The sequence below is a fragment of the Mesoplodon densirostris genome, chromosome 4 (genome assembly GCF_025265405.1).
Source record: "Mesoplodon densirostris isolate mMesDen1 chromosome 4, mMesDen1 primary haplotype, whole genome shotgun sequence".
Lineage (NCBI taxonomy): Eukaryota > Metazoa > Chordata > Mammalia > Artiodactyla > Ziphiidae > Mesoplodon > Mesoplodon densirostris.
The window spans coordinates 52388473-52401033 of record NC_082664.1 but is presented as its reverse complement, the minus strand read 5'-3'; the positions used below and the strand labels follow the sequence as shown (position 1 = coordinate 52401033).

Genomic DNA, 12561 nt, shown 5'->3' with positions numbered 1-12561 from the left:
AAAACTCTGTAAAGTATACCATCGTTTATTTTATTTTATTTATTTTAAAAAATATTTACTTATTTATTTGGCTGTGTCGGGTATTAGTTGCCGCATGTGGGATCTTCGTTACCGCGTGCAGGATCTCCATGGCGGTGTGCGTTTAGTTGCCGCATGCGGGATCTAGTTCCCTGACCAGGGATTGAACCCGGGCCCCCTGCAGCACGGAGTCTTAACCACTGGACCACCAGGGAAGTCCCCATCGTGTTTACTTTAATATTTCATAAAATAGAAATTTAAGCAGAACATCCTAAAGTTTACCATAATTTTATTGTAACAATATCAAAATTACATAAAATATAAAATTAAGCAGAAAATTGATGAATTCTATTTCTTCAGATGGTCTTTAAGAATCTCAAAACCCTTGGAGTTTGCTGAAAAAAGAAAATATTCATAAACTTAAACATTTTGGAAACCTAAGTTATTGTACATTTCCTAATATTTAGTTTTAGTTAATTTTAAAAATAGGTCAATACATGCATATTGTTCCAAATTTAAAAGGGGACACAGTGAAAAATAAGTCTGTCTCACACTCTATTTCTGCTCTCAGAAGCAACAGTATATCTTATAAAGATTGTCTAATCATATACAAGCATGTGTGTGGGGTAAATGCTTTAAAAACACACAAGTGGTAGAATACAATGAACACTATTCTACCCCTTTTTTTCAATTAGTAATAAACACATATTTATAATTTTTAACTAATCCCTTCCTCTATGGCTTTGAAATTTAATATAAATTAGAAAAGTTCTGAATAACTTTTAAATAGATACACATTTAAGTTATTTGTTTTGCAATTTTATAAAAACTACAGTAACAACAGCTGTACCCAATGTTATGCATAAACCAAGTATACCTGTAGGATAAATTCCTAGAAATGGAATTGCTGATATATGCAGTTGAGGTCTTAAGAAAAAAGTTTTTACCATTTTTTATTCTGACCAACTCTGTGTGAGAATGGGTGTTTCTCCCCTACATCACCAACATTGTGTTTTTAAATAAAACAACTGTATTTGAGAGCACATGTTGAAACAGGGTTACACCTTATCTACTTTGGCTACATTTCTGTGGTTAACTCTACAATATGATTTCACAAATATTCTAAGAAAAAAAATCTCTTTAGGAGAAACTAAGTAGCAGTAAAACCAAATTATTTCACTATATCATGAAAACTTTTTCTCTCTCAAAAAAGAAAAAAACCAAAAAAGTCACATCAACTTGTTTGATCCAGCACTGAAAAAACTCCTCAAATATCACTACTAAATTATAGTTTGGGGCTTCCCTGGTGGCGCAGTGGTAGAGAGTCCTCCTGCCGATGCAGGGGACACGGGTTTGTGTCCCCGTCTGGGAGGATCCCACATGCCGCGGAGCGGCTGGGCCCGTGAGCCATGGCCGCTGGGCCTGCGCGTCCGGAGCCTGTGCTCCGCAACAGGAGAGGCTACAACAGTGAGAGGCCCGCGTACTGCAAAAAAAATAAATTATAGTTTGGAAATTATGTCAAGGGTTTTCAGCATCTGACTCCACAGATGATAAAGGGACCAACTATTTCAACTCAACAGTGAATGTCAACTGCAAGTCAAGGATTGTTCTAGAAACTTTTAAGAGGGACAGGCACATAATTGACTAAAACAGTGTGTTAGAACTGTCATAGAAGTCTGTATACAGTGCTTAGATTCTAAGCACTGTACTTAGATTAACAATTCCGCATGGCAATCAGGGAGCATTACAAGAAATGTAACAAGTGTCTTGTGCTATCATAATAAATTGGTTAATTTCCTATTGTGATTTATTTGCTTATCTCCCAACTCATTAAAAAAAGAATATTAACTGGTTTGCCAAGATAAATATAATAAAAAGATAAAAGTAAGGAAATCAGGAAATTCAGGTAAGAGAAAAATACAGATCAGAAAAGAAGAGGAAGCCAGAGCCACAGCCAACATTTATGCTAGTAATTCCTCTGCTGCTGTAGAGGTGGGCTGCACGTTTGGCCGTGCTTCCTGGAAGCTAACACAAAGGGAGTCTATTAGTAGATTTACAGTCTCCCCAAGATGAAAATAAACAGTTGCTTGGGACAGACACAGATTTCTCTTGTCCTGAGATCTGTTGAAAGTGCCCACTATTGGTTTTCATAGCAGAATAAGTTTTATATGTCTGTGAATTTATACCAAATCTCAGTTCAGTAAAAGTCAATGTAAAGACGGACAAAATAGGGAATTCCCTGGTGGTCCAGTGGTTAGGACTCTGCACTTTCATTGCCGAGGGCCTGGGTTCAATCCCTCGTTGGGGAACTAAGATCCCACAAGCTGAATGACGTGGCCAAGAAAAAATTTTAAAAAGGTGGACAAAATATGCTCCAGAGGTGACCTAATCCTGGGGTCACAAAATCACTGTCAACAACAGCAAGTGGTTGAGACAGGTAAGAGCATTGCCTTTACCTAAAGGCATTCCAAGTCAAAAACAAATTTGTTTAAGGATTCATTGTGGGCTAGGTGAAGTCAAACACATGTTCAGCTTATGGAATAGAGGCTAGAATATCAATGACCTTTTTTTTTTTTTTTTTTTGTGCTACGCGGGCCTCTCACTGTTGTGGCCTCTCCCGTTGCGGAGCACAGGCTCCGGACGCGCAGGCTCAGCAGCCATGGCTCACGGGCCCAGCCGCTCCGCGGCATGTGGGATCTTCTTCCCGGACCAGGGCACGAACCCGTGTCTCCTGCATCGACAGGCAGACTCTCAACCACTGCGCCACCAGGGAAGCCCCTCAGTGACTTTTATAAGAGTATCTGTCTGGTTATATTCCAAAAACTAAGCAGTGCCTGGAATACAGTAAGATTCAAGTACACGTCAAATGAGTGAATCCAAGAATAAAATTTAGAATATCCCAAAGTGAACGGACTTTAATCCTCCATGAATACTGAGCAGCAAAAATAATGCAGAAATTTTTTTTCAAGAAATATATATAAGAAGCTGTTAATCATGGTTTCAGGGTTAGGAAACGGAGCTACTTTTTCCTTTTCAATTTTATACTTTTAAGCATTATTTGAAATTTTTATCATGTACTTGTGTTTTTATTTAAATAAAGATGTTAATTACAAAATTAAAAAAAGACAATTGGGTTGGGTGTTCAAGATTATATTCTCTGAGAACCTGGAGGTGTTTGGTTACTGTTCTTAACTGGAGGTGGGAAACAAAATATAATTAACCAAGAAATCACACGTTAGGATGCCTGAATCTAAGGGAAACCGTTAAAAATGCAGATTTCTGGGCCCTACAACTGGAGAGAGACATTTGATACATTTGGGGTGGGATCCTGGAACTTAACATTTTTAACAAGGACCCCAGAGGATTCTGATGCACGTGGTCTACAGGACACCCTCTGAAAACCACTACCCACCAAGTGATTATTCTTTTTTCCCCAAGACCTCCCCCCAACTCCACCCCCTCACCATCACCACACTCAACCCAGCTCCCCTACAATTCTTTGCTGCCAATTTAAGGCAGATTACCTAGGTTTTGAGAACCAACCATGTGGACGGCAAGGCTTACCTCTTGGAATAATAACATCATCAGGAGTCTGCCTGTAAAAGAACTAGCCCACCTCCACAGCCAGTCTGAGATTTCCCTCAGAAAACAGTTCTTGGTCATGTGCCATCAAGTACATACAATTCTGTGTCTCCCAGCATGAACACAGTAAGTTCAGCCTAGAACATTTCCAATGAGCTACTGTAGACTTTTAAAAACTTCAGCACACCTACAGAACATCTGAATTTTAGCAATATTACACCAAGAGACAGCTGTTTCTTGCTGTTTCTGAGGGCACACTTACCTATCTTCTACTATCTTACTGGAAGGATAAAAAACTTTGAATGAAAATCCACTTCTTGGAAAAGAGCCCTTTGGAGAGAAAAATGCCCATAAGTGAATACTCAACTTTTAAAAAAGAATCCCTATTTTTAAAATCAAACTCCTTGCTCCTAAATTAAAAATAAAGTTACAAGATGTGACTATAAAGTAATGAGACAAAGTTTTATATGCTCTTTATAGAGAAAAAATATTACTATAAAATACCTCCACTTGAAGCAAAAAGTCAAGTTGACTAGAACAGTTAATGCTAACAAATGTGACTAGAAATGCTTAGGAGGGGTTCTACTTAGTATAAGAAATAAACAGTACTGGGTGATGCTAAATAAGCATATAAGACACTCAAACATCATGTTCGAGAAGTCTTTCCTGCCCCTCTCCCCAGTAAAAATCTGGGTTTGATGCCCTGCCATTGTGCCCCCCAAACAACTGAGCAGTAGTCACACATACAATTGTCTGTCCATTACTAAACTCTAAAGTTACTGAGCAGACTCTGTCTTTTCAGTCTTTGTGACCCTGGCACTAGCTCAATGTCTGGCCCATTGCAGGCATTCATTAATGGGAATAAGTATCAAGAAAGGATGAAGCAATGTCAAAACGAAGTTTTGGGCTTGCCCAAAAGGTTAAAAAGATATAATGATGGTGTAGGAACTGGTTGTTTACTCATTTACAGTATGAAAAAGTGGAAAAATTCAGAAATAAAGTGGTTTCAAATAGAGTGTTAACTATGAGAATGCCCAAAGAGTTCCATTTAAATAAGGAAATAGCCTCATTGTGACAAGAATATTGAAATGTGAATAAAGATTCTACAAAAATTAGGGCCACAAATTTCAAACAATGAAACCAAATCAGCTGACTGTGCTCATCCTTAGAGCAGTAGTTCCCAACTAGGAGACATTTGGCAAGTATCTGAGGACATTTTCGATAGTTACAACTGGGGGCTGCTACAGGCATCTAGTGGATGGAGGTCAGGGATGCTGCTAAACACCCTGCAATGCACAGAATGGTGCCCCAGAACAAAGAATTATCTGGTCCAAAATGTCAATAGTTCTGTGGTTGCAGAAGCCAGACAAAATAAATGTGTGTGTGAGAAAAGCAGTAAGGGATGATGTTTCTAGAAATGACCTAGATGAAATAAAAAAGTACTAAAGTTTAAAATTCACAAAAATCAAGGAAACATACAGATTAAAAATCACTAGTGAAGGGCTTCCCTGGTGGCGCAGTGGTTGAGAGTCCGCCTGCCGATGCAGGGGACACGGGTTCATGCCCCAGTCCGGGAGGATCCCACATGCCACAGAGCGGCTGGGCCTGTGAGCCGTGGCCGCTGAGCCTGCGCGTCCGGAGCCTGTGCTCCACAACAGGAGAGACCACAACAGTGAGACGCCCGCGTACCGCAAAAAAAAAAAAAAAAAAAAAAAAAAAAAAAATCACTAGTGAAGATATTTGACATAAAAAGCAACATTATGCAGCATTTAGTCCCCAAGTTCAAAAAGTCAATCATACTTTTATAGAAATTCAGAAGCAACTCGTAGACTCTGAAGCAATTTCAAGGTTCTGCATAAAAATGAAATATTAAACTGTGTCCCAGTAGGAATTTCCACATTTATCAGTCTTAGATTTTTGGGACTTGGACAATTTCCAACAACAACAATAACAACAACAAAAAATCCTCCTCAAAGGACAAGTACCATTAACATGTTTAAAGGGAATGGAATACATGCTCTGAAAGTAATTTCCAGAAAGGAATCCCAAGGAATCCCAAGGCAAGTTACTTTGAAGGGGAAAATGTTCATCTGGATTTATAAGCTTTGGTGCATTTTTTTTTCTTTTTTAAGAAAAGTCACGTTACTTTATAGTCACATACTCTTTTGAAAGTTTAAGAACTTTCTGTTTAAACCAAATTAATTCAGTGTTTCATTTATAGTATATTTTTACTCCAACAGTAATTGATTAAACATATATTTTAAATTTAAAGAAGTAACACTCTAATCTTGACAAATTATGACTACATAATGTTAACTACGTTCTTACAGGGTTTATGCAGAGGCATTCAGTATTGGTCAAAGTAAAAGGATCGTATTTGTCTGCGATGACAAGTAGGTCAGGCACAGGGTACACTCTCAGAGCATAGTCATACGCCCAATACACCGGGCAGACATAAAGAGGGAGAGGAGTCAGGTGTCCTTGGGATAAGATAGTCTTTACAAACTACAAAAGAATGACACAAAACAAACTTCAGTGCATTTGCAAAAGCTAAAAGAGCAACAAAGAATTTCAAATTAAATAGTAATTACCAAAGTGACTTAGAAAATCTGAGAAACAGCTGGGAAAACTGAATTACAAAACCTTGGGAAAACTGATATAAAATGAAATAAACTATCCTGTATTTTAGGAGAAATTTATGAGTTTTCATTCAACACCATAAAAGCTACTCCCCCAAATAGTCATTTTGGAGCAGTTGTATTTTTAGCTGTATAATAAACTCATTTACTAATTCTGTTCATCTAAAAATAATTCCACAGCTTGAGTAATGCCAAGAATATATACTTAGCCTACATACACTTTAAATGTTATAAAATACATACTAAAAATGCTCTGTATGATCTACTTCCATACTTCCAAATGAGGGTACATGTAACCAGTGATTGACAACTGGGAATCTTGAAGCTACAAGATAAACACTACACATCCTCCTGTTGTGGGCAAATCATAGGAAATACTTAATAAACATGATAAACATAAACATTTTATTTAAACAAATATATATATATTGAAGTACAATGTAAGATTTATGAGTTCTAAAGGCAAAACAGGAACCTCCAAAGAAATTTCCTGCTACTTCGGGGCTTTCTTCTGCCCATTAGGGGATACGTCAGTAAGAAAATTGAGAAACACTGATTTAGGAACAAAAATTACCTTACTGACAAAAGTGTGCTGAAATTATTTTGAACTATAAATAAAAACAACAAAAGGGCAAGTGATTAAGTGGCTTAACAAAATTTTATATAAAGCCACATGTAATTAAGATACCTTAATAAAGAAGACACAACTTACATGATTAGGAATATCCAAATTGCTACTGGGAAAACGGACACAGTTTCTGCACATTTTATTCACTAAGTCTTCACGAAAGACAATAATTTCTTGTGTACAATACTGAATTCTGAAATAAAAGCAGTAGTTGAATGTGACTTCCTCAGAACAAAATATGAGGTAACTTTAAAGGCAAGATGTTTTATAGTACAAAGCCATTCCCACTTCCCATTGTTCACCACAGAAAAAATGCAACCAGAATCTATTCACCCATTCATTCATTTGACAGTAATTTATTGAGCTCTTAATATGTGTCTGGCACTATTCTAGGAATGAGAATAAACAACAGGTACAATAATTACACAGCATGTTGGAAGATGATTAAGTGCATGGCAAAAAGGAAAAGGCTAACAGGAATCATTTAGGGGAAGGGAAGGTCTAGAAGGCTGGAGTAGTAAATAGGAGTATTGGAACAGGTAGGGCTCATAACGAAGTTTGATCTGAGCACAGACTTGAAGGAGGTGAGAGAGTCAAGCACACATGCAGAGGAAGAACACTGCAGGCAGAGCAGAGGCCCTAAGATGAAACATGCCTGGCACATTTGAAGAACAAAAGGAGCTGGAGTGGCTGGAATAAATGAGGAGAAGAAAGTCGGAGAGGAAATCACGGAGGAAACTGGAGGCCAGATCATGCAGGCCATGACTACCATTGCAAAGGATATGGGCTGTTACGGAATAACATGAGGGGCCCATCTTTCTGAATCAGTAGGGTGGATGTGACATGCCTTACCGTTTAAAGGATCACTCTGACATCGTTAAGGACAGACTACAGAGGAGCAGGGGTAGAAGCTAGAGAACAATGAGGAGGCTATTACAGTGATCAAGACTAAAGAAGATGGTAGAGGGTTGTAGAGGGGGAGGTATAGAGAGGTGGCCAGATTCTGGATATATTTTGAAGTCCTTCTTCAAATTTTTGAAGGACTTCCTAAAAGCTTACATGTGAGGAAGAATCCCAAAGGTTGGTCTGAACGACTGGAAGGATAAAGGCGTCAGGAACTACGATGAGGAAAGCTATGGAACAGGGTTGGGGACTGATGAGGGAAGAAGATCAGAAGTTCAATCTGAAGTTGTCTATTAGACATCCAAGGGGAGATGATGAGTACGCAACCAGATATGTAAGTGTGGAATCTGGTAGAAGGTTTGAGCTGGAGATATCAATGTGGCAGCTGTCAATATACAGAGGGTAATTAAAGCCCTTGGACTGGAAAGGTCACTGAAGGAGTGAATGTAGGTAGAAAAGAGAGGAGAAACAACAACTGAGGGCATTCCCTCAGTAAGAGCCTATGGTCACAGTGAGTAGCACATACAGCAAATGTGTAATCCTTTCAGTCTTCCATTGTAACTTTTCTTAAAGGATGTGTAATTGGAATATTTATTTTTAAATCTCCATCCATTATTTAAGCTTCTAAATTCAGTGTTAGTGAATTATTTAAATACAGTTAAAACATTTTTAAAGTTTTGAGAAACCTAAAATAGAAAGAAATTTTCTTTTCATTTTTATCCCATAACAATCAAAACTCAGAGACAAATTTTAAGAAACAGGTTAATTTTTTCCCCACTTTTTGTTTTTGTTTTTTTTTGGCCACGCCTCCCATGGCATGCGGGATCTTAGTTCCCCAACCAGGGATCGAACCCACGCCCCCTGCTGTGGAAGCACAGAGTCCTAACCACTGGACCACCAGGGAATTCCCAAGAAATAGGTTAATTGTTAAATGAAAGGAAAAAACCGCAACACAAAAATACTAATATTTACCTGCAAGGATTAGTAGTAAAAACGGAAAATGGTACTCTTTGTCTGAATTCATTAGTGATGCTTTCAGCAAATGGTGGCCTATAAAAACAATTTATGAGATATAGTATACATTTTTAAATTTTATAGAATTTTCTTTACTGTTGCAAATATCTGAATAAAACTTACCTTGGTAAGATGGAACCAAATCCAGGATCCTCTGGACCAGGTACAAACACAAATCGACTACTGTAGCAAAATTCAACATAATTCATTCTAAAAATATTGCACCACTATCCCATAGTCCAAAACCAAATTATTGCCTTTAATTAAATTACAAGTTTTAAAAAATTAAATTTCATGCATTTTAATAAATGAACTACTAAAAGGCTCCAGACCAATACTGTCCAATAGATCTTTTTGCAATGACAGAAATGTTCTAGACCTGTACTGTCCAATTATTGAGTGCTTGAACTGTGGCCAGAGTGACTGAATTTTATTTTTATTTATTTTATTTTTTTATTTTTGGCCACGCCCTGCAGCTTATGGGATTGTTTTAGTTCCCCGACCAGGGATGGAACCCGGTCACCACACCCCACCCCCACTCACCTGCAGTGAAAGCACCGAGTCCTAACCACTGGACTGCCAGGGAATTCCCTTAAATAATTTAAATTTAAAGAGACAAAAAAAAAAAAGAGAGATGCACGTGGGCAGTGACTATCATATTGAAGAGTGTAGCTCTAGACCCTTAGGGTAATGTCACCAAGAAATTTGGAATATGGTGGAAATTATCACTCTTCCTTTTAATACTTTTCATTATAAATCTCTACTAGAGTGTAACATACATTATCATGATAGAAGGTTAATTTTATCTCTTAACTGTACTAATTTTCTCAACTTTTTCTTCCATCCATTTCTTAACTTAGGATTCATTTTTTGTGTTTCTTAAATAACACTTTAAATAAAAAATATAGCAATAGAAATCATTACCTTTGGTGAATATTGGGGTATTCACATATTATATCTGCCAAAGTCTTTAGGGAATCTAAAATTTTAAAGGGATATTGAATTTAACTTGCATATGATATATATAAATCAAATTTTATTTTATTAGCTACAACTCTACATATTTTGAATGAAATTAAAATATTATAGATTATTTCTTATCAATTTAGTTAATGTAAATGTAGAAACACTTATTAAACAGATCCTCAATACCTTTCAAAGCTTGAACCTGATTTTTTCCATATGGTACAGATGAAAAATTGCCACACAGAATAAAGCAGGTTGGAGGTGCTGGTGAATAACCTAAAAATAAAAGAAGAAATGAACATATGGAGTGTAGAAATCATATTAAAATCTTTTAACCATGAGTTTTTAAATAATGAAACCGTACTGTTTTAAAAATAATACCTTATTTAATAACATTATTATAAAAAATAGTAATAATAGTGCCCATTTATTGAGCACTTATTTTGTGCCAGGCCCTGCAATGGCTTGATTAATCCTCACAACATCCCTGTAAACTGAGAGAGAGATTAAGTAACCTGCCCAAGGTATTAGGCTGCAGCTTAAACCCAGTTCTGTCAAATTCCAAAGCCTAAGCTGTCCTCCACTCTTGTACTATTCTTAGGACTAATTCTCATTTATCATGAATACACAGACAGACACACAACAGAGTTATTTTTCAAATGTAAAAATGTACGTCTTTAAGATGAATTCATTTAAAATATTTCACCACTGAATCAATGTCTTTTAAAAACTAGACTACTCAAAAAGATACATTTTTTTAAGAATTTAGTTTTAAGACATGAATTATCATTAGAGTTCAAAAAAGAATAGAAAAAATGATACCTACCAGAAAACATGGTGTGAAGTTTTTCTAATACTTCTACTTGGTCCAACCAAACATCAGATATAAACACAAACATGGCATCTTTATTCTCATCCTCTAGTTGTTTTAGTTTTGCAGAAGTCTTCACAGATGTATTAGAAGGTCCTCCAAAAAAATTAACATTTCCATAGTATGCCCTAGGTAATTATAACACAATTATTACCTTCTATCCTATATTCTGTTGGAGATTTCTGATATTCTACAAATTTAGCTTCTGTCTATCTAATGAGGTAATTGTCTCATCATGTAAATTGGACCATGAAAATGTATTATTTGGGGCTTCCCTGGTGGCGCAGTGGTTGAGAGTCCGCCTGCCGATGCAGGGGACACGGGATCGTGCCCTGGTCCGGGAAGATCCCACATGCCGCGGTGCGGCTGGGCCCGTGAGCCTATGGCCGCTGAGCCTGCGCTCCGCAACGGGAGAGGCCACAACAGTGAGAGGCCCGCGTACCGCAAAAAAAAAAAAAAAAAAAAAAAGTATTATTTGTAGCACAAAAAACAAGTTTATTTAAGTGTTCTAAAATTAGAAAGGAAGCAATACGGAAGCAGTAAACAAAGTACAGATATAGTATACCTGTACCTTTTAAAACTTACTAAAGCAAATATTAAAATAAATCACAATTTCCTATGTAGTTGAAAGTAGGAGAAATAGATACTCAATTTGAATAAGTAATAAAAGTCTCAGAAAAAGTGCTAGCCATTTGACCAAGCAATTCCACTTCTAGAAATCTGTTCTAAGAAATTAAGGATGTCTACAAAGACTAATGTACATCCCAGAATTGGAAAATCTGGAAGGAACACTAAAGCTTGCAAAAAGGGTCAGTAGGAAATTGGGGTGATCTGTACTCTCAGCCTCTACTGCTTTGCCACCCACCCTTCACTGGCTGCCATCCTACAGTTCCCAGCTTAAATGTACTACCCCCAGAGAAGCCTCCCCTGAGGATCCCAAGAGAAGTTAGATTTCCCCATTACACACACTTGTAGGACCCTGCACTTCTCTTTTGTAGAACTTATCAAATTTGTAATCAGCGAATTATTTGGGTGACAGTTTAATGTCTATCTCCCCAATCCAACACCTAGCACAGAGCCTGGCAATAAAGTATGTGCTCAAAATACACTGCTGAATATAACAAATCATGTAATTAAAAAAGTATTTCATGGTAATGGAAAATGTTGACTGCATATTAAATGAAGCAGGTTGCAAAGCAGTGTACAGTATGTATCCATTTTTAGTGTCCAAAAAAAGGGAATATAGACCTATGTATTCATTCATAAAAAGAAACTCTCTATGTAATATGTGTGTGTGTGTGTGTGTATGTATATATATATATATATATATATATATATATATCTTTTTAGGTTGCTGTAATTATATCCTATAAAGTCACTGCAAACACTGCATTAGGGAATACTGAACCCTTGCTCCTAAGGAAAATATGTACATATCAGATAGATTGTAATATTAAATCCTAAAAACAAAAACAAAAACAAAAAAACCCCTCATGTTGGTAGATTCTATTTTCTTTATTTTACAAAAGAGAAAGCGAGGTTCAGGTTCAGAAGTGTTAAGTTCTCTCCCGAGGCCATCCCAATAGCAGGTGCCAGTGTTAGGTTACAATCTTGCAGTTATCAGAGGAATGAAATAAGGTGAAATTGTATGAAATAATTGTATGATGATTTCAATTATATACCCAAACATAAACCAGAGCATCACAGACAGAAATACCTATTAAGCTGATTCTTGAGAAATTAAAGCTTAGAAAAGCCTCACTAACACCTTCCATCCTTGGTACATGGAATACAGGAAGTCCCCTACATATGAACCTTCAAGTTGCAAACTTTCAAAGATGCAAACGTGCCCCTGTATGCCAGCTGTTGTACTGTACTACTGTACTTTTCAAAGTACTGTACTGTAAGATTAAGAACGTTTTCTTTATTTTTTGTTTGTT

The 12561-nt window shown here is 36.9% G+C and overlaps 1 protein-coding gene across 1 annotated transcript in view; it reads right to left on the bottom strand.

Annotated features, from left to right (window-relative positions):
* Positions 1–331: 331 nt before the first annotated feature.
* POLE2 (DNA polymerase epsilon 2, accessory subunit) overlaps positions 332–12561 on the bottom strand; it is a 30723-nt gene continuing 18493 nt past the window's right edge. Inside the window, exons 11-19 of the mRNA XM_060098125.1 lie at positions 10577–10753; positions 9937–10026; positions 9709–9763; positions 8908–8967; positions 8743–8820; positions 6952–7060; positions 5929–6105; positions 3863–3930; positions 332–413 (exon numbers count right to left, since the gene is read on the bottom strand). Of these exons, the coding sequence (XP_059954108.1) occupies positions 395–413; positions 3863–3930; positions 5929–6105; positions 6952–7060; positions 8743–8820; positions 8908–8967; positions 9709–9763; positions 9937–10026; positions 10577–10753 (833 nt within the window). The 3' untranslated portion in view covers positions 332–394. The remainder of the gene's footprint in view (positions 414–3862; positions 3931–5928; positions 6106–6951; positions 7061–8742; positions 8821–8907; positions 8968–9708; positions 9764–9936; positions 10027–10576; positions 10754–12561) is intronic.